We start from the raw sequence: 21,300 nt of genomic DNA on the forward strand, positions 1-21,300 counted from the left end.
GACAGAGAGAGACAGAGCATGAACGGGGGAGGGGCAGAGAGAGAGGGAGACACAGAATCGGAAACAGGCTCCAGGCTCCGAGCCGTCAGCCCAGAGCCTGACGCGGGGCTCGAACTCACGGACCACGAGATCGTGACCTGGCTGAAGTCGGACGCTTAACCGACTGCGCCACCCAGGCGCCCCAAGGCAGTGCTTTTAAAATCAGCATTTTCAGTTAGATTTGGTTTTCTTTCTCTGAATTATTATGCTGTTGAATTGGGCTTTGATTTATTGACATTCTGAGATTTGGTACAGATTTTCTTTTTGCTTTGCAGGATGCACAGAATCAAAAATTAAAGACCAGTATATGGTACTATGAGGTAAGTGCTGTTTCCTTCCATGCATGCTGGATTTCTGATTTTTATAGTGGTGCCTGGGTGGCTCAGCCAGTTAAGCGTCCGACTTTGGCTCAGGTCATATCTCGTGGTTCATGAATTCGAACCCTGCATCGGGCTCTCTGCTGAGAGCTCAGAGCCTGGAGCCTGCTCCTGCTCCTCATTCTGTGTCTCCTCTCTCTGCTCCTTCCCCACTAGCACTCTGTCTCTATCTCTCTCTCTCTCAAGAATAAATAAACATTAAAAAAAAATTAAATCTGTTGCAAAATATAATTATTCTAAGGAATAGATATTTTCTTTGTGTTTGCAATTTAGTTTCTTAGACCTGCAGCAGATCTAATTTATTAGAATCTGTGTAAGATATATGGCCATGGTTTCTGGTTGGGGCACCATCTTTAGGGGTTAGCAGGGAAGTCCTCTCCCTTAACAGTACCAGCAAGCAGATCAGTTGGGTTATTCATCCAAATCGCTCTTCAGTTCTTTGGGGAGATTAGCATTGCCCCTTTTTGATACATTTCTTTTCTAGCTTCTCCTAACAGGTTTGGGATGACGAATTTTTATCCTGGAGCCCCACCATGTTTAATGGGATTAGGGAGATCTCTCTACCTCTAAACGCCATCTGGGCCCCTGATATCATCATCAGTGAGTTGTAAGTGTGCTGGGGTGTATTTCTATGGGGCTTAAACTGCTTGGACTACTTATGCCAGTTGTCACTTTCAGTCACTGTTGCTGTCTTTTGTTTCTTAACCTAAAGAGGATCATAGTGTTGGGAATATTCCAGGTAGAAGTACCATGAGTTGACATCATTTAAGATACAGATTTAATTACAAATGCTTGAGGTTACTCATGGGTTATGTCCGTTGCAAAAGTAGCAAGTGAATTATCTTTTGAGGCTGTCATTACTGAATCCATCTTTGCCAGGGTAAATGACGTCATGGGAAATGTGATTCTGTCGTTGCACTTCTAGACTAATCCTGAGTGTCACAGCCACTACCATCGCATAATCAGTTCTGTTCATGTATTGAAATGACTAAGGCCTTCTCTGTAACAGCGAGGTCTTCTTGTGTTTCATATAGTGTGGACATTGAATGATCACCCGGCCTCCCCTATGTCTATGTGAACTCATCTGGGACCATTAAGAACGCTAAGCCTATCCAGGTGGTTTCCACATGCAATTTAGAGACATAACGCTTTTCCATTTGATATGCAGAACTGCAGCCTAACTTTCAGTAGCATCCTGCACACGGGTAAACCGTGAGTGGCATAGTGTGCCAATGGGAAAACACTCTTGTGCTGGGTTGGCGCACTTGGGTGAAATTGTATCATGCTGTCTGTGAGGTTTATTTTGTTCTTGCACATAGTTTTTACAAATCGAAATCTTTTCTTACAGCTATTTGGCTACCATTGTAATTTGGACTGAGTACAGTGTTGTGCCCAGATATATTGCTCACTGCTGCTCTAGGTTTGGGAATACACTATTAGGCCTCCTCTGCCACTGAGAAGGTTATAGAAGTGGTAGGACCAGTGGCGTCTGGGTGGCGCAGTCGGTTAAGCATCCGACTTCAGCCAGGTCACGATCTCGCGGTCCGTGAGTTCGAGCCCCGCGTCAGGCTCTGTGCTGACAGCTCGGAGCCCGGAGCCTGTTTCAGATTCTGTGTCTCCCTCTCTCTCTGCCCCTCCCCCGTTCATGCTCTGTCTCTCTCTGTCCCAAAAATTAAAAAAAAACAAAAAAAAACGTTGAAAAAAAAAAAAAAGAAGTGGTAGGACCAGGTCCATCATTCTATGGATAATGGAGTACAAACTATAAATTCACAGTTGGTTGTTTGTTTGTTTTTTTCACTGAGAGGGAGACTCTATTCCACATCCCTATCCCTAATTCAAAATGGTTATACTGAGCCCCATCTCAGTAAGAATGTACATGTGGGGGCAAGAGTGAAAGGAATAATTTGAGTTGGGAGTTGGAAAAGCGGGTGGTTATTGGGGCCTCTGTGTGTGGGGAAGTCCATTGTTTCTCTTGTTTTCAGTGGAAGATGTAGACCTGGCCTTCCTGAGGAGCAGAGAAGACATTAAGCCTGACAAAAAGGAATTTTTGAAGGACAGTGAGTGGGAGCTTCTTTCTGTGTCCTCAACATACAACATCCTGCAGAGCAACACTGGAGATTTTGCACAGATTCATTTTAACGTAGGTCCTTCCTGTTCCTGTTGCCTACTTCTCTGCAGTCGCAAGCCTTCTCTGCTGGGCTCAAGGATCTCTGCTCTGTCGTGTATTCTCATTCATTATCATCATCCAAAAACTGATGATTCAGGTGGCTCTGGACACCCCTTGCATTACAGCATTTCACAGACCAGAGATTCAGTCCCAGATCCTGGACTCCTACTGTAAGGATTCCATATGTGAGTAAAAAGAGAATGGTTTCAGGCACCTGAACCACCCACCTTAGCAGGCATCCTCAAGCCTCTCGGTGCATACTAACATCCCCACTCCCAATTGCTGCTGAGAGGAGGGGGAAACAAAAAAAAGAAAAGAAAGAAAACCCACATACAGCAACAGCAACAGAGTGGGAGAAGAGCGTCTCTTTAACGTTACTGTCCTGTTTTTAACTGAGTAAATTATTAATTAATTCCAGAAACAAATGCATAAAGCTATCATTATTAATTTGACTATCTTGAGCAATTAGCTAACAAATCACCTACAGGATCCTCAGAGACTCCTGGTGGTTTCTGGATCAGAGAGAACAGCTGCTCTGAAGGGATTCGATGAGAACCCAAGCTTCTCGGAAGCACCACCAGGATGCTCTTGGCTGCATTGTCATGGGGCAGTTTGTTCAGCAGGGGCCTGAGGGGTGGGGTGCAGGACAGCAAAACTGCTGTTTTGCACTCCAGAAGCAGCCATTCTCCCTTCCCTGGCCCTTCTGGCAAACTGTCCTGATAAGTGGTTTGTAGCAAGTTCATGCAACTGGTAGATCCACAGTCAGTATTCATTTCTGCTTTTCTGCGCAAAGTCAGCTAATAGTGTTGATAGCTGGGTGGGGAGGAGTTCTTCATGCCAGGTAATGTCTGTGATTGACAAATAGAGACTACAGACAGGTCAGGATGACACACGACATGAATTCTCTTGGAAACAATCCTTTTGGATAAGAAGGAAAATTCAGACTAGCCTAGGTGCTATGGTTATGCTGGATAATCATACGCTAAGAGGGGGTGGTATCAAAATAAGCTATTATTGAGGGCACAGATGCCCCTCCATTGGTCAAAAGATGTTCCATGCAGCTTTCCAGCAAAGCTCTGGTTAAATCAGGGCCTCCTAGAAATAGCTGTGGCTTGAACGTGACTAATGTATAACTAACTCATCACAACTCATACTTTCCTGGTGGTGGAGTCTGGGTGTTTGCCTGTTCTGCTTGGTTTTTAGCAAAGCTAGCGTCGTGGCTTATTTGTCCACTTTTTTTTTTTTTTTTTTTTTTTTTTAAGTGAGAGAAAGGGAGGGGAACAAAGAAAGCTTTTTTAATTTCAATGAGTTTCTTGGCTAAGAGTAAACACCTCATTAATTTTAAAGATATCAGCCCACAAACATTATTAATGCAGCCCGAATAATGGCGAGCATTAAAGGGAAATGTGAGGGAGGAGCCCGTGCGAGGTGGAACACAGTCACCTACCAAGCGCTCCGGAGAACGCTGCACACACCATTACCTACACTGCACGAAGGAGACAAACAAAGGCAAGAGGCAGGGCCGATAAACAGGAGTGCGCACGCACACACTCACACACACATACACTCATACTCTTTCCATAAAGCAGCCATTATTTGTAGTTACACGTCACCCTTTACCCTGAATATTAATTTGTCTTCCCAGTCGTGGCGAAAGGCTTTCTGTGTAGTAGGTCCATTTTTAAATATGATGGACAGAGGCGTAAAACAGTGCTTACGGAAGGAGAAGCTTCCCTGTGTCTCGGGAACAGTGATCCCATCCCTTTGCCCTGTTCACCGCCATGCTTCCTCTGCATTTACAGTGTTTACATTGAGGTATGCCAGAGGTGGGCATCGATAGCACTGTATGCTTTTGGAGCTGTTCCCTGCATCTCTTTGCCCTGGGGGCTGCTTTCCACCCTCGCCCTCTGGAACAGAGTAGGGAGAGAACCCTGAGTAGTCACAGATCATGTTTCATAGACAGGGAGCCACGCCCAGAAGCAGTTATACAACTTTGGAAAGACTTAAAGTAGATTCAGTGGCTATCCTAGGTCTCTTGTCTCCCTTGGCCTCTCTCAGCCCCCATGCCTCCGCACACCTGCTATGTGCCCTGATGGGCTCATGATCTCTTACTCCATACCAGTCATCCTGCTCTGAAGTTAACAACTGAGGCATCCTGGTGACCTTCGGTAGCCTTTGGGCAATCATGTGAAATTGAGAGCCCGGTTCTCTGCCAGCACTGGTCTGCCAGGGTCCTGACAGCAAAGGGCCATCTTCCTCCTGATCTAATCACCTGCAGTGTCCCTGTCCAGGCTGCCCAGTGTGGGGGTGGAGACAAGTGGGGCAGACAGGAGGAAAGATGATCTAAATATCTTGCCCCTCTGGGCCTGATGTACATTGCTGCCATTACTACTAAATCAAGTGCTCAGGATTCGTGGTTAGCTCGAGCTAATGTGCAGTCATATCTGCTGGCTCTAGAACACGTTTTGTTTATCAGAGGGCACTGCTAACACATTGGAGTCAGGCTACATTCCACAGGGGGCTCAGAGCATGGGCACCTTTTGCCTGCAAGGAGGTCTGTGTGCAGCCTGGCACCTGCTCCAACAGCCATAGGGGGGAAGATTCCCTCCAATACATTATCAGACATAATGCTTCCAGAAACAGAAGGGTGATCATTCCATGTCTACATGGCAGCTTTTTGTTTTTTTGTTGTTTAAAAAAAAAAAAAAAAAACAAAACGAGGGTGGAAGTGGGAGGAGGTAGGAATAAAATGTGAGAATTCATTTTGGATGGAAAAGGGTGGACAGCTGTTGGAAGAACTAAAGTGAGCCCAACACGCACATATCCTCACAATGAGTGAGATGTTCGTGCAGGCAGGGCTGGGAGCCTTCCCGGGCACCCCTGGAAAAATGCAGAGGGGCAATTGAGAAAGCAAGGTGCCCCATCTTTTCCTCTTTTTCTGGCATAGTTTTCCTTTATAGATTAGGTTAGAGTAGTTTTGTTGAGATATCCATTGAGTGCAGCTCATGAACTTGAGAGAAGTTCCTTCTGAGCTCCACCAGATCGGGAGGGAGAGTGAGAGAATGAGAATTTAGAGCCCTAGAAATCATTCCAGGGTCATTCAAGCACCCTGACATCATGGACTTTGTGCTAACCCAGCCTGACCCATGGTCCAGATCCAACTCCGAGTCCGGAAGCTCTCGCTCCTATGCAGAGATCTTACTTAAATGGCAGCAACTTTCCCATTCTTTCTGAATTGGGAATGGTGGGAGGGGCTTGGGAGAGGAGGAAAATGGGCTTCTGTATGAAGCGTGAGTCTGGGCGTCAAAAATTCCAACTATGTCATAAAGACGGTCATGCAAAATTGAGTACTGGTGGGGTCTACCATCAAGGAGGCAATTAGAGGCTAACCTTGGGGCCTATTCCATCTCCAAGGAGCTCTCCACACACACATTCTGAATTAGATTGATCTCTTTCATTAACATCAATAGGCTCCAAATACCTTTGTGTACTTATTATTACCTGGCTTTAATGGATAATGAAATTGTGGCATAATATTGCTAACACCTGAAGGGTGTCTAATGGAGAACACGGACTGAAACTAAAGTGCTTTTTCTTCCCTTTCTGTGGAATTTAAAGGCACCAGCTCCTTTAGTCCGTTAGAAATGATGGGCTCTAGGTAGGGGCAGTTCCACGGAGAGTGGTCTCACTGAGCTGGTGACATCCCTTCCCCCCCTAGCATCAGCCATCAGCTGGAGTCCCTTACTGTCTCTGGAATGACCTGCAGAGAGGTAGCCCTCAGGGGATGGATCTCAATAGGAGAGGCCCCATCTGGGCTAACTCCACGCTCCCACCTTCTTGGAACTAAAAGTAACATTACTAATAAGACTCCAGTACAACGCAACGAACATCTCTTGAGCCCTTGTCATGTGCCAGGCTCAGTGGCCCCACTGAGGACACAAGCATGGGTAGAGCGGGGCTTCTGCTATCCATCATGGGCCTGAGATGTTGCCCAGGGAGACATTGTGACAGGGACCACAAAACCCAGCATTTACTTGACCCTGGGCACCATTTTAAGTTTGCACATGTAATCCTCACATCTCTATGAGATGGGTACTCTGAGTATCTGCATTTTTACAAATGGATGGATCGGGGTACAGAGAAGTTAACTTGCCCAAGTTTAAGTAACTTGCCCAAGGTTACAGGGTAACTGTGGAGCCTGACCTTGAGCCCCCAGTCAGTCTGACTCCAGAGACTATGTGCTAATCCTCTTTGATGCTGACACGCAACTCGGCTTGACATGGTCTATTCTAGTCCATTCTTTGGTGTTCATCCAACTGTGTGTTACTGGGCAAGTCACCTGTGCTCGTTTCCTAGGGCTTCCATAACAAAGTACCACAAACCAGGTGGCTTAAAACAACAGAAATTCATTCTCTCAGCTCTGGAGGCTGGAAATCAGGGTGTGAGCATGATTACTTCCTTCTGGGAGCTCCAGAAACAATCTGTTCCGTGCCTCTCTCTTAGCTTTTGGTGGCTGACAGCAACCCTGGGCTTGTAGGTATATCAGTCCAGGATCTGCCTCCACCCTCATGTGGCATTCTCCTTTGTGCGTCTCTCTTCTTCTCATAAGGACCCCAGTTGTGTTGGCCCACCCCACTGCAGTCAGCCCTCATCTTAACTAATTATATGTGCGGTGATCCCATTTCCAAATAAGGTCACATTCTTACCTTCCAAGAAGGACATTAATTCTTGGGGCCATTATTCAACCTGGACAGTCCACTGCCCTCTCTGGCTCCCCCAAATTCATGTCCATCACCTATGCAAAATACCCACCCTCTCCCAACATCCCTAAATGTCTTACCCCATTTCAGCATCAACTCTGAGACCAAAATAACATCTAAATATAAACTCAGAAAGTCCCAAATCACATCGTCTAAATCAGGTACAGACTCTGGATATGGTCCATTCTGGGGCAAATTCCCTTTCCATCTTCAGAGCCTGGTTGCTGATCCCCTGGGATGGACAGAAGCCTGTCCTATTAACTCTTCTAATTCCAATATTTAAAAAAAGTGCCTGACACTGTGTTTATGGTCAGTTAATGTTCCTTCAACAAGAGAGTAAAGAGATTTGAAGATCAAATGAGATCATGAAAACAAACCATTTCTGAAAACTGTGATAAAATTAGAATTTCTTTAGGCTGCACTGGACTTGCAGAGAAAATTAGTCCATAAGTACATGCTCCTAAATCAACCTGAAGAAAAAGGAAGGCCCTTTGTTCTTGAAGAAAACCAAAGACAGGGCCTATGTAGCTTTATAGTGTTATAAGCCAAACATAGGTGGCAGGATTTCTGCTTTAAGTTACAGGACAGCTAATTGTCTGCCTTGTAGCCACCATGTTTCCCTTGCACTTCCGGCTGCTGGCACTATCCAGTGACAAATATTCTCCTGACAGGACTGGCTACATACTTGGTGGGGTCCGGTGCAAAGGGAAAATGTGGGACCCCTGTTCATAAATTATGAGTTTCAAAATGGCACCAGCAGAGCCTGAAACCAAACAAGCCCTTGTAAGTGCCAGGACCCGGGAAGTTTCCCAAGCCTCATGCCCATGAAGCCCGCCTACCTCGCAGCCTCTTGGCCCCTGCCACACCTCTCCCCTGGCACCGTGGGGGACACGTGTTCTGACAAAACTGAGGAGCCGTCTTTGGTTCTGGCCCAGATTTATGTTCACTCTCTGCACCAGCCTCTGGGTGGAGAGGAACCATCTCAGCATGTGTTATTTACACGGGGGCTTTATTTAAAGAGACAACAGCCAATCTCAAATGTACCCAACATGTTCAGCAAGCAAAAGTGAAGTGCATTTTAAAAAAAGAAAAATCAGGGGGCAGGCACCTGGGTGGCTGAGTCGGTTAAGCATCAGACTCTTGATTTCGGCTCAGGTCATGATCTCACAGTATGTCGGTTTAAATCCTGCCTCAGAGTCTGTGCTGGCAGCACAGAGCCTGCTTGGGATTCTCTCTCCTCTCTCTTTATCCCTCCCCTCCCCTTCTCTCTCAAAATAAACAAACATTAAAAAAAAAAGAAAAGAAAATCAAGGCATGCACCTGGGAGCACTTAAACTAGGACATGTAGGCACTTAGAATCCAGGGACTCTGCAACTCTATTCCCTTGACTCTAAGCCTAGGCTCTTCCTGCTTAGGCAGCTGCCTGCTTGTACTTCCTTTAGGGCAGGGTTCTTACACTTACTGTTCATGTCATATCTGCCATGAGGTCTGGGGGGTGGAGGTGGTCTTCCCACTTCTACCCTCTAGAGACAACAGGCTTGGTTGCCCCCCACCACCCCACATAGCCTAGGTCAGGCACACAACACAAGACCCCTGTGGACTCTGACCACGTGGCTCCCTTTCTGTGGCTCCCTTCCTACGGCCCCCAGCTAACCACTGCCTGGTGGGTCATGTCACAGCATGACCAAGAGAGCTGGAGACACACAGGTTGGTGACAGTTCATTTTGTTGTGGTTTTTCTTGTAGACTGTGCTTTGATAGAAATGTGTTTTAACCATATCATTACAAAGCATGAGTGTGGCTCTCATTTAGATATCTGCAGCCCATTATACTTCATGTGAAAGACAACAGCCAGACTGCAATCCTCCAAATGGCTCTGGCCTGCCAACCTCCACTGAGTCGGGATATGCTCCCAGACCCAAACGCTGGGGGACCCCTGTTATCTCCTGCAAGGTGGTAGGTATCTGGTCTCCCCCAGCCAAGCTCTTCCCCACCTCCATCTCCTCCATTCGCGGCCTCTGCCTTGGCTTTCAGGTATCATTCCCATGCCACCCCCCTCCTCCAAATCCAACAGCAAAGAGCTCAGAACGTGCATTTGTTTGGCAAACTGATTGAATACCCATCGTAAGATAGGTATTATCTTTGGCCCCATGAGGAATGTCTTAAAAGTTGCTGCTTTTGCCCCCAAAGGGTCACAGAAAGCAGTCCTATCGTTCCCTGATGGAAATAGTTTGTGTTTATTAAAGACACTTCCTGTCACCGCCCCCAGAGAAGCGAGGTCTACGAAAATGGCAATGACAGAACAACTTTCTGAGTCTCAAATTCCCAGCTACAGAGCCCCGGCAGGAGCTCCGGATGCTCAGCCATCCTGCGGGGTGTCTTCAGTTATCCCCCCAACTTAGACCCACTTTGCCCCTTCTCCTCCTGCTCTGTGCCCCTGGAGACGAACCACAGTCTCTCTGACCAATAGGAAGAGGGGATGGAGTGGCAGGAGATTGGAGAGAAGGGGAGAGTGAGGAGGGTGCAGATGAGCACTCCATTTTTCTCCCGGTGGAGTCAGTTACCACGAGGCTGGCTGTGCCCCTAAGGGGAAGCCACAGCTCCTGCTTGGTGGCCTTCTCCACCCAGCTTTCTCTCAGATTCTGCTCACGTTCTCAGCCCTTGCCCCCTTCAGGACTAAGGACAGAAGCAGCTCACCCAGTCCTCCCAAGTATCTGGGGCACTGCCCCCCTTCTTGTGGTTTCCCTCTGCCCTGCTCCTTGTAAACGGTCTCCTTGCCAAGAGCTCCACAGATTTCCCAGTGGTGCTATTTGTTCCTGCCCAGACTCTGACACATACACAGGTGCTAAGGTACTCACGTTCCACATAGGAAGACGGGCTAAACCAAAAATAGTACAAGATGTTGCCTACACACTGTCCGAAGAAAAATGTTGGTGTAAGACCTCAATTTAAAACAGCTTCTCACTCACCAGCTGTGTGAGTTTGAAAAAGAAATTTAATGTCTGTGTACCTCGGTTTCTTTGTCTGGAGACGATAATACCCAGCCTTTAGTGTTGGTGTGAGGGTTTGAATAAGAGCATAGGAAACACAGCCAAGTGCCTGGCATACAGCAAGTGGTAAATAAATAGAGGCTTCTTCTTATAATTATTAGTAATATTAATACTAGTTCTACATAAAAGCTTAAAGGTTTTTTTTTTTCTATTTTCCAAAACACAAAATAATCTCCGTTCTCGAAACTACATAGTGATTTCACATTATGTAGAACTGTTGGGACTTCGGGGATCTCTTGGCCGTGGGTTTGGCCAAACATTAGTCCATCAGCTCATACCCTGTCTTCAGTAGACTCCATGGACCCGGCCAGGTGGTGATTCGCAGGTGCCCACTGTTCTACGTCATGAGCCTGCTGATTCCCAGCATCTTCCTCGTGCTCATGGATCTGGGAGGCTTTTACCTACCACCCACCTGCCGAGCCAGGATTGTGTTCAAGACCAACGTGCTGGTGGGCTACACCGTCTTCAGGGTCAACATGTCTGATGAGATGCCAAGGAGCGCAGCGAGCACCCCTCTGATTGGTAAGCAGCTTTGGGGACACCAGACCTCCATGTTACGGGACTCCCATCAGAGATGAGATGCTGCATTTCAGACGGGGGGGGGGGGGGGGGGGGGGGGCGGGGGAGGGAGAGGCTCCAGAGACTCTAGCTGATGACACCTCATTTGGTTCCTTCCACCAGGAGTCTTCTTCACAATTTGCCTGGCCTTCTTGGTTCTCGGCTTATTTAAGTCCATCCTATTGGTCACATTCCTCCATGATGAGTGCAGCAGTGAGCAAGAGTGGCCCCTCTCATGCCTTCAAGGGGACATTGACGCTGACGGGCCTAGAAGAGGTCCCCAAGCCCAGCCTGCTGGGGTGACAGGTTTGTGAGAAGCCTCAAGGCCCCTACCCTATCTTGCTTTATCACTCTCCACCCTAGTTTCCGTTGGTGGAGCGCCAGGCCAGTGTCCCGCTGGGTGAAAAGTGTGAAACACTTGCTTCTTAACCTCTGTGCTGCATCTGATATTACCGCTCTGGAGATCGAAGGCTGTCTACCACCTGCTGGCTTTCCAGAAGGCCTCCTTTTAGCTTAGAGGTCAGGCCCTCATTTGGCTTTCCTTGTTTTTTTTGTGTTTTCCATTGCTTCTCGGCCTTTTGGCTGAGATCAAGTGTTTGTGTTTTCCAGTTTTAACCAGTACCTAAAGTGACTGAGCCTCTGACTCTAGAATAATAGAGCACACATGCACAGTTTGTATGTATTTGGGTTCCTATCGCTTAATCTGAAAAAGTGTATGAATGATCTCAGGGCTCACTTTGGCCCCACATATACTAAAACTGGAACAATACAGAGGTTAGCATGGCCCCATGCGAAGATGATATGCCAACTTATGAGGCTATTTGTACTGTTCGCTTGAAAATTGCTAGGTGGGGCCCCTGGGTGGCTCAGTCGGTTAAGCATCCGACTTCAGCTCAGGTCATGATCTCACAGTTTGTGAGTTTGAGCCCCGCGTCGAGCTCTGTGCTGACAGCTTGGAGCCTGGAGCCTCCTTTGGATTCTGTGTCTTCCTCTCTCTGCCCCTCCCCTGCTTGCACTCTGTCTCTGTCTCTCTCAAAAATAATAAACATTTAAAAAAAAATAAAAAGAAAGTTGCTAGAGAGAGTATACCCTAAAAGCTCTGATCATGAGAAAAAAAATATGTGATTATGCATGGTGATGGATGTCAACCAGACTTACTCTGGTCATCATTTTGATATAAATATCTCAAATTACTATGCTGTACACCTGAAACTAATATGTTATATGTAAATTATATCTCAATTAAACAAAAAAGAATCATCCCAGCCTCTAAAACTCCAACTGAGTCAGTGGGGCTGGCCCCTCCCTCTCTCAGGAAACCTCCTGGGTGGATCCAGCCTAGATAGCCTTCCTCACAACACAGCTCTGCCGTGTTCTCCAGGGCTTCTTTCGGCACAGCCTCACCTGCCCTGAGCAGGCAGGAGAGAGTCCCCAACCCAATACACTGCCCTGTACCCCCTACAGACCTTCCTTGTAGTATGAGGCCGTCAGCTCCAGTGGGAAGTCCAGGGGCCACGGAAGCCCATTCTCCCCTCTCATGCAGAGCCCTCGGTCTGTCGAGAACACCAGGCCCAGTCAGAGACCCTGAAGGAAGTCTCGTTCCAGCTTAAGTCCATCAGCACCTACTTCCAAACCTGGGACCAGGAGGACCGACAAGAGGTTAAGTGGCTGGCCTTCCTGGAACGTTTTGACCGACTGCTCTTTAAAGCGTGCCTCGTCGTGCTGGGGCTCTATGCCGTGAGCCTGTGCTCCCTCTGGGCGCTGGGGAGCAGCTTGTGAAGACTGGAGGCTGTTGGTCTCACCAAACATTCGCTTTCTCGGTACTTGGGGAAGGCTGTAAAGTTTTGTGGGGAGGTTGGAGGGGGGCATGGCAGGTTAAAAAGCTCCCCTCTTGCTGCCTCTTTTCATTCAGTGCAGGTACTCACACCTAATGAGGTACTGAATGGCCCAGGGCTAGTGCATTCATGGCGAACACGTCTGGCCGTCTCCAGGTACACAGTGAAAAGGAAGCCCGCCTTCTCATTCCGGGCCACTCCCCAAAGGTGACACCATTAGCCATCTCTTTCAGAAATTTTCTGGGTACATACATACTTGTATGTTTTTGGGTGTTTGTTTGTTTGTTTGTTTTTGTTTTTAGTGTAAGATTCCTTCATCTCCCTGTTTTATCTTAGTCACTCAGGCAGCCGTTCAAAACCTTTACTGAGTGTCAGTTAAGTCCTAAGCGTTATGTTAGGACGTGACAGAACACAGAATAAGTCAGTCACAGATCATTCTTCACTGGAATGATTCCCGAGGTCAACCTTGTACAAAGCGGAATGCAAAATTGTCACCATGTCTGTATCCTGAAGCTCTTGTTCCCACTGGCTCCGACGAGCGCCTCTTCCCCAGTACCTCACCACAGTTGGACAGAAGCCGGGCTCCAAACCTTCCAGACCCAATCTAGCACAACCTGTAGTCAACGCAGACCATGTATAAGGCACTGAGCTGGGGGATGGGCTTCATGCATGCCCCCTGTAGAATCAGCTAGGGCCGCCATAACAAAACACCACAGACTTTGTGGCTTAAACAGAAATTTATTTTCTCCCTGCTCTGGAGGCTGGAACTTTTCTTTGAGGCCTCTCTCCTTGGCCCATAGATGGCTGTCTTCTCCCCGTGTCCTCAATGGTCTTTCCTCTGCATGTACGTGTCTGTGTCCAAATTTCCTCTTCTTATAAGGACACCAATTATATTGGATTAGGGCGTACCTTAACAACCTCATTTAACCTGAATGGCCTCTTTAAGGGCCCTGCCTCCACATACACATGCTGAGGTATGTTAGGTATGTTAGGGCGTTAGGACTTCACCATATGAATTTGGGGGGCAGGGTGAACACAATTCAGTCTATAGCACTCACATGATGGTGGACGCTTGGCAAGTCAAAACTGCACGTAAGCTGGAAGTCCAGGACCCAGGGAATAGTTGTAGTTTGAGTCCAAAGGGGTGGGAGGTGTCTGCTGGCAGAATTCCCACTTATTCCAGGGGCATCAGTGTTCTTCTGCCGAGGCGTCCGACTGATTGGATGAGGCCCATCTGTACTCTGGAGGGTACTCTATTTCACCCAAGTCGACTGATTTAAATGTTAATCTCCTCTAAAAAATACCTACACAGAAACACCTAGGGTAATGTTTGACCAAACATCTGGGTCCTGTGGCCTAGCCAAGTTAACACACAAAACTAACCATCACAGTCCCAATGGCCCCTTCGCCTCCCATCTGTGCCCACAGTTACTTGTCCAGACAGAAGAGCCCTGAACACATGGAACTGGGGTAACTGGTCAACTTCTGGCTCTTACTCTCCAGTGGCCCGGTCTGCCATGAGTATAGCTCACCTTCTGGCAGTTCCATGGCCTCACAACCTGAATTCTAAGGTGGAAGTGCAGGTCTTCCACAAAATTTCCTTCCTCCTATTTTGACTTTCTTCATTTCTCATGGCTTCTTATTACAGTCTTCTGTCTAGCCAGACTAACCTGCCTGCCGTTTCCGTCTAAGCCTCTACTGTGAGTTGACATATTCTTTTGTTTCTCCAGTCTGTGTGCCATTGCGTCTGAGGAACCTGCTCAAAACAGCCTCCCTCACCTTCTTCCCCTGAGCACCTCGTGACGGTCCCCTTTCTCTATCTTTACTCTTACCTTATTCTGTGTCCTTCCCCCTTTGAACATTTTAGGGCCTTGTGTGTGTGTGTACATAGGTGTGTGGTGTGGTATATGTGTACAGGTGTGTGGGTGTGTGCATATGTGGGATGTGGGGTGTGTGTGCACATGTGTTTGTGTGGTGTGTGCACATGTGTGGGTGTGTATACGTGTGTGTACATAGGTATATGGTGTGTGTGTGCGTGTGCACGTATGTGTGGTGTATGTGCACACATGTGTGGTGTGTGTGGTGTACATGTGTGTGCACATCACTCATCACACAGACCACATACTCCTAGAATAGCCATCCCGTTTTCTAGTTCTAGTTCATCCCCATCTCGGCCCGGGTCCACACAGAGCTTCACTCATGGCGATTCTGCGCTAATTGTTGCAGAGCAACGCATTCTAGCTCGCTGCTGACGTTGGACACATTTCTAGTGTGTTTTTCCAGGTCTGAGGGGGAAAATCTACCCGAGGTCAGACTCCCAGCCCCTCGGCATCCCTCTGCCCTCTGCCAGGGCAGCCATCGGGAGGTTGGCGGGCAGACCACGGTTGGCTGAGAGTCAACTCTCCTAACACTGCCAGCAGAGGACACGAAAGTCCAAAGCTGTTTGCTAGGAACTTTTTGCGGCACGAAAATTGTCTTTTAAAAACCCTGCTCCCCCATCCCCCTAAAGAAAAAGAATTTAAATTCAAACAGCCTTTACCTGCATCCTCCCTCTCTCATTACCTCCCAGTTAGTGCTCAACGCCAATTGTCCATGAAATTCCGCTGCTGCTGCTAATGAAATGAAGAACATAAGAAGTTTGTGAACAGGAAGTGTCCGTGCAAACCTCCACCTGTTTCCCTCCTCACTTCCTCCTCTGCCTCCGCCTGCTCAGTTAGCTTCTTGATCGATCCCTAGATGTCTCTTCACTTCCTCCGCTGTCACGGGGGAAAAGGCTTGCAGTGAACTCCCCGCTACGTTGTCTCCTTCCTTTCCAGTTGTCCTTGGGGAAAGCGTCTGGTTTTGGTCCCAGCTCCATCACTGTCCAACCAGGAGACCTTGAGCGTGATTTCTCAGAGCTTCGACTATGCGACACAGGTTGCTTATACTTACTCTACCAAATCACAGAACTTTGAGGATTGGAATGAAGCAATGTATTTAACAGCACTTTCAAAAGTAACTAATACATCACAAAATAAAAAGAAGACCTGCCTGCTGTCCACAGATGGATTGTACTCTTCAGGCTTTGGTGTGAGGTCTTTCTTCCTCTGCCTCGATCAGAATCCACTTACGAGCTCTGGTTCTCCCCAGAAGTGCCTTTATTCTAGGATCCAAGGGCCAAAGCCTGAAGCCATCACCTGCCTTCTGGCCAGGGACTTGGGTGGTGGGGCTGCCCAAGGGACGTCCCATTCCACTTTCCATGCAGCCTTCTTTCACTTCCTCCCTAGAGAGCATCTCCTCGGTCCTCCTCCAAGAGGCAGCCTTTCAGGAGCGAGGCCTGACCACTAAGCTGGGCCCCAGTGTGGACCACCTCCGTCCAAGTGCCAAGGGGCCCTGATCTCAACGTGGCAGCCAGGGATGCGTTTGAAGCCCCAGGGTCAGGTCTGCGTCCTGAAGCAGTGCCATTATTAACAAATGACATGGGACCCCTCCCCCTGGAAGAGAGTCCCTGTGCTGTGGGAGGAAGATAGGGCACCAGCAGCCTTTATTTACAGAACAGCTTTAGCTCAGCTCCTCCAAATGTTTAGAAGTTTCACGATTCCTGTGTCACAGAGGAAGGAAACTGAGGAACAGAGCAAAAATGGGATTTTCCCAGCTGTGACTGCTCCGACCATCTGCTGTTTCCCAGAATCTAAGGTAGTTTCGGAGCTCACCAAGAAATCACAGCTCCAATTTGGGGGACTTCACTGACGTCTAGAAGAAAGACTTAGCTAAGCACAGCCCCAGGCTAGACAGGCAGCCCTCCGTTTTTATGTCATTCTATCTCAGAATAGCTTCCAAGTCCGGCTGCTGTGGTCTCCCGTAGCCTGTGCGGTCTGGTGTAGGGCCAATAATCAGGCCGTGGAGGGTCTTGCTCCCCTCCCAAGACACCTCCAATCCCCTCCCTGCTTGTCCTAGAGGGGAGGAGCTGTTGCGGTTAAGGAAGCTGACCCCCTCACCCTTAGTCTCTGTGACCCAGCTTTGAACCTGGACAGGTCAGACCGGGAAGCAAACCAAAGAACTCACAGCTCCCATCCTGGGCACAGGCAGCATGGAGCAGCACCTGGCGGGATTAGACCCACCTCCGTGCAGCCTGGAGGGCCCCCGGGTCCTCTAACTTCTCAGGGATCTAAGTATACATATAAGGGCAAGGTTAGCAAAAGGAGGTGGAACTGAAATTTTTCGCCTATCGTGTGGCTCTGAGGTTTCTAGAAAATTTCAGATTTTGTACTCCAGGTAGGGGATTCCTCCACCAGTTCCTGGATGTTGGCTGATCATCCCAAGGTAGAGACCCCAGGTCCCCTGGTCCCCCCAGGAAGGAAGGCTATGCCTCCCTCCCTGCAACTCCCATCAGTGCCCTGGGCCCATCGCAAGCGTCTCCCCCGTCTTCGTCCTCCTCCCTGGCTCACACTCCATCTCAGCAGCCAGAACCTCTCAGTCCTGAGTTATTTACCTGCTGAGACAGTAAGAGCTTCATAATTAGCTGAGCAACAGCATGGAGGCTTTTATGAGCAGCCAGGCCCCCCACCACACTCTGGTGTCCATAATTGAAATGACCCACGCCAGTGATTAGATTAGGGGGCTGAAGCAGCCCAGTGTGCCACCCCCACCCCCCTCCCCTGTCCTGTTGGGGGGGTGATGTAGTTAAGTTTGTGCTTCATTTGGCAGAGGCCATAAAGCAGGCATTGCAGCGAGGCTTTCTGCAGGGCTGGGGAGGCACTGCTGGGCCGTGGGCGGGCTCTGTGGCTGGCGACAGATTCCAGATCCGAGGGGGGAGCCCCTCACTTGCCCTTTGCCTCGCTCTCTCTGCATCTCCCCCAGCCTAGTGCCAGGCTCCAAAGACCTGGGCCTAGCGGGATTACCAGCCCTGCTCAGTGTCCCTAGGGTCCAGGGCTGCGTGTGGGCAGGCAGCCCCCGATGGGACTCCGCTCCTGGTCACCCTGCTCATCCTCCAGGATGAGAGCTCCAGGCCAAGAGCAAGAGGGTCAAGGTGCTGTCAGCATTCCCTTTTCTCCCCACCTCCCTGCCTAATCTCGGTTTCGCAGCTCTTTCCTGTACAAGCCTTCTTCAGCACCCCTGTCTCCTAACCTTACTGCTTCCCCCCACCCCGGGGAGCGGGTGTGGACACCACGGGGCTTTGGAGTCAGAAACATTTGTTTGTTCTACTAGAGCATGGTTACCCAGAGTTGGCATGGATTTGGTCTCAGTGCAAACCTGAAGGTCTGGTGGAGGCTGCCGGGAGCGCTGTCACGAGACAGGTTTGGGGGCCCTAGGTGGGCTCTGTGGGAAAGATTGCTGTGATCAGTTGTGATGTCTGCCCCAGGAGAGGGAGGGAAGGAGGAGAGGGGCACTAGGGGGCCCAGCCGGTTGAGTATCTGACTTCACCTCAGGTCAAGATCTCATGGTTCATACGTTCTCCCGGGTCGGGCTCTGTGCTGGTGCGTGGAGCCTGGAGTTCTGTGTCTCCCTCTCTCTCTGCCTCTCCCCTGCCCCTGCTCATCCTCTGTCTCTCTCTCTCTCTCAAAAATAAACATTAAAAAATTTGTTTTTAAAAAGGAGGAGAAGCAGAGCTAACGTTTACTGAGGGTTTTGTCATGTGCCAAGGAGGGTTCTGGGTGCATGGGTGGTAATATTCTAGGACCCCAAGAATGTCAGCCCCGGTGGGGCAGGGAGTATATCGTGTTCGCTGGTACGTCTCCAGTGCCTGTGGCTGCGCCAAACACGTAAGAATCAATCAATACGGCGATATGGGTTGAGTGAACCTCACCAGGTTCAAATTCCACTCCGCCACCGATTAGCCATGTGATTTGGGGAAGTCATTGAAACTCTGTGCCTCGGTTTCCCCATCTATAAAATATGATTAATATTAAACCTAGCTTACAGCGTTCTTAAGAGAATTAAATGAGTTACTATATGTAAAGTGCTTAGAACAGTGTGCCGCACACGCTAAGTACTCAGTTATGTAATAATTTTTATTGTTAAAGTCAATACCCCCATTTCACAAGTGGTCACCATCACGTATACCTGTGCCAGACGCTCTCTAACTGATCTCTGTAGGTAGTCACATTAGATAGATAGATAGATAGATAGATAGATAGATAGATAGATAGATAGATAATACTAGGGCTATTCAGATAGATAGATAATACTAGGGCTATTATGAAGATTGTATGTACTATAAGATATGTATATATATGATGAGACCTCGTGGTGTATCTAGTCCTCATAGTCACCCTACTATTATCATTTGCACTTCACAGTCACACGGGGAGGTTAAGTACATTGCCCCAAATCACTAAGCTAGCAAGTGACAAAGCTAGGGTTCAAATCTAAGCAGTGTGGCTCCAGACTCCATGCTCTTGGGGAGCCTCCTGTGCTCAGGCACACTCTGGCTCCAGAGATTTAACCCTTGACTCTTACTTCTTCCCCCCCCCCCAACCCCTGACTCTCAACCATCACTTCTTAAAAGAGGCTCCTATTTTCTAACTTTAGATGTGGCTACTGTAGAAGATAGGAGTTTGAATTCTAACTCTACCACTCATTAGGTTTACGACCTGGGGCAAGTAACTGAGTTAGCTCAGAATGTCAGGGCTGTTTTTCTTATCTGTAAATTCTGACAAAGGGCTCTTTCACTGAGGTGTTGTGAGGACTGAGTGAGTTAAGATTTATGCACAGTACCTGGCATTAGAGGCATTGAGAATGAAAGCAATTATTATTATTATTATTATTATTATTATTATTATTATTCACCACCTTCCCACTGGGCTGTTCCCAGAGCCCAGAGAGGTTATACATATAAGCTATGTAAAGTCTAAACATTTCCTACTCGACGTATAGTCTCTGGATCAGCAGCAGCAGCACGGGAACTGTTAGAAATGCAGAATCTTGGGTCCTCAGACCTACTGAATCAGGATCTGAATTCTGACCTCATCCCAGAGGATTCGTTTGCACACTGCAGTGACAGAAGCGTGGATCTAAAGAATGATGATGGTAAAGGGGGACCGGGGTCCCTGGGAGGGAGGCCTCATGGCAGGCCTGGGAGCTGGGGTTCAGGGGCAGCTGAATATCACGCAGAGCCCGCCTCTGCTCCCCAGGCAGCTGGGCCCGCGGGGCACCTGCCAATCACCCCGCTCACTCAGCAATCTGCCCTCCCCACAATCAGAGCAGTCAAGCACCCCCGTGCAGCTGGGCGGCTGAATTATAGGCTGTGGGCAGATGGCGGGGATGGCTCTGTGTGCCATCCAAGGGGAGAAGGGAGTGAAGGGAAAGGAAGGTGCCTTCCACTGCCCTCCTTCCCCTGACAGCAGACACCCTGTTTTCTGGAGAGCCAGTAATGGGACGACCCCTCTCCCCCACGGGGCAAACCACTGAGCCCCCTTGCCTGGCGGTGTCATGGCCACAGTATCTCAAGGGGCCTCAGCTATGTGAATCCCTCTTCTCAGGGAGGAGCCTCCTCTCACTAACTAGCCTCTGACGATGTAGCCCTTTCACTGACCCAAAGCTCTGCCTCTCCCCCAGAGCCGTGACTCATCAGCACACCAGGCAGAGGTAGACCTGAGACCGGAGGGGCCACCGCACAGTCATCTTTCCTGCGTCCAGAACAAACCCGACACAGAGCACAGGCACCGAGGGTGCTAGGTGGGGAACATGGACTGCCCCCCTGAAAGCCGAGCTGCAGCGGGTTGAAGCCTTTGTCATCTTCTGGTATCAAAGCACCAGGGATGAGGATGGGGGAAGGACTCCAGGTGACAGGTAAGCCATGCTGCTGTCCCTGCTCCTTCCCTGTGCCTCCCAGAGGTGCTGGGAGGAGGCATCCCTCGAGCAGAGCCTACGCTCTGTCTTCCCACCCACATCCCAAGGCTGCATGTGGTCTGCTCACTCCGCCACCGTGTCTCAGCCCTGGTTCCTGGGAGGTTTGAAAGCTCTGTTTCCCGGACCTTCCCTCACTGGTGATAATTCAAACATCCATTAGGTTTTATGGGGCACTGCTTCCAGAGCTGCAGGAGATGGCTCTGGGGCTTCACTCTAGGCCTTAGGACTCCCTATGGCCTGCAGATCCTTCTGGCCACTTAGCCCATCTCCCCTGAACACCCTGCCCTCTCACCTTTCAGCCACCATAGCACTCTCCCTGAACTTGACGCTGAGGATACCAGGGCAGAACCCAGGCTTGTCATTGTAGCCCAGGCTTGAGGCCCCTTGTTCTGCTTCTTTGGGCAGCATTGCGGATGTGTGTGTGTGTGTGTGTGTGTGTGTGTGTGCGTGTGCGTGTGCATGGGTTTACATGCCTATATGTACCTGCATGTGTGCATATGTGTTTGAGGTGGTCACTCAAAGTTGGAGGAGAACCAGACCAGCTCGTTCAAAGCTCTCATTTTTCAGATGAGGCTGGGAGAGGATAATAATAACAAACCCTAGATAATGATAAAGGTGATAGTAATGAGGCTGATTAAAGATAGCCACTCCCTATGGGACACTCACTGTGTGTCACATGACCAAT

The 21,300-nt window shown here is 48.9% G+C and overlaps 1 protein-coding gene across 1 annotated transcript in view; it reads left to right on the top strand.

Annotated features, from left to right (window-relative positions):
• The window catches only part of HTR3B (5-hydroxytryptamine receptor 3B), a 37,811-nt gene extending 19,630 nt beyond the window's left edge, over window positions 1–18,181 (top strand). The window contains 10 exon segments of the mRNA XM_042903982.1: window positions 315–359; window positions 914–1,023; window positions 1,451–1,559; window positions 1,561–1,621; window positions 2,399–2,556; window positions 10,704–10,914; window positions 11,074–11,256; window positions 12,494–12,770; window positions 12,863–13,029; window positions 15,355–18,181. Of these exon segments, the coding sequence (XP_042759916.1) occupies window positions 315–359; window positions 914–1,023; window positions 1,451–1,559; window positions 1,561–1,621; window positions 2,399–2,556; window positions 10,704–10,914; window positions 11,074–11,256; window positions 12,494–12,729 (1,113 nt within the window). The 3' untranslated portion in view covers window positions 12,730–12,770; window positions 12,863–13,029; window positions 15,355–18,181.
• The last annotated feature ends 3,119 nt before the right edge of the window (window positions 18,182–21,300 follow it).

Source organism: Panthera leo, chromosome D1, assembly GCF_018350215.1.
Source record: "Panthera leo isolate Ple1 chromosome D1, P.leo_Ple1_pat1.1, whole genome shotgun sequence".
NCBI lineage: Eukaryota > Metazoa > Chordata > Mammalia > Carnivora > Felidae > Panthera > Panthera leo.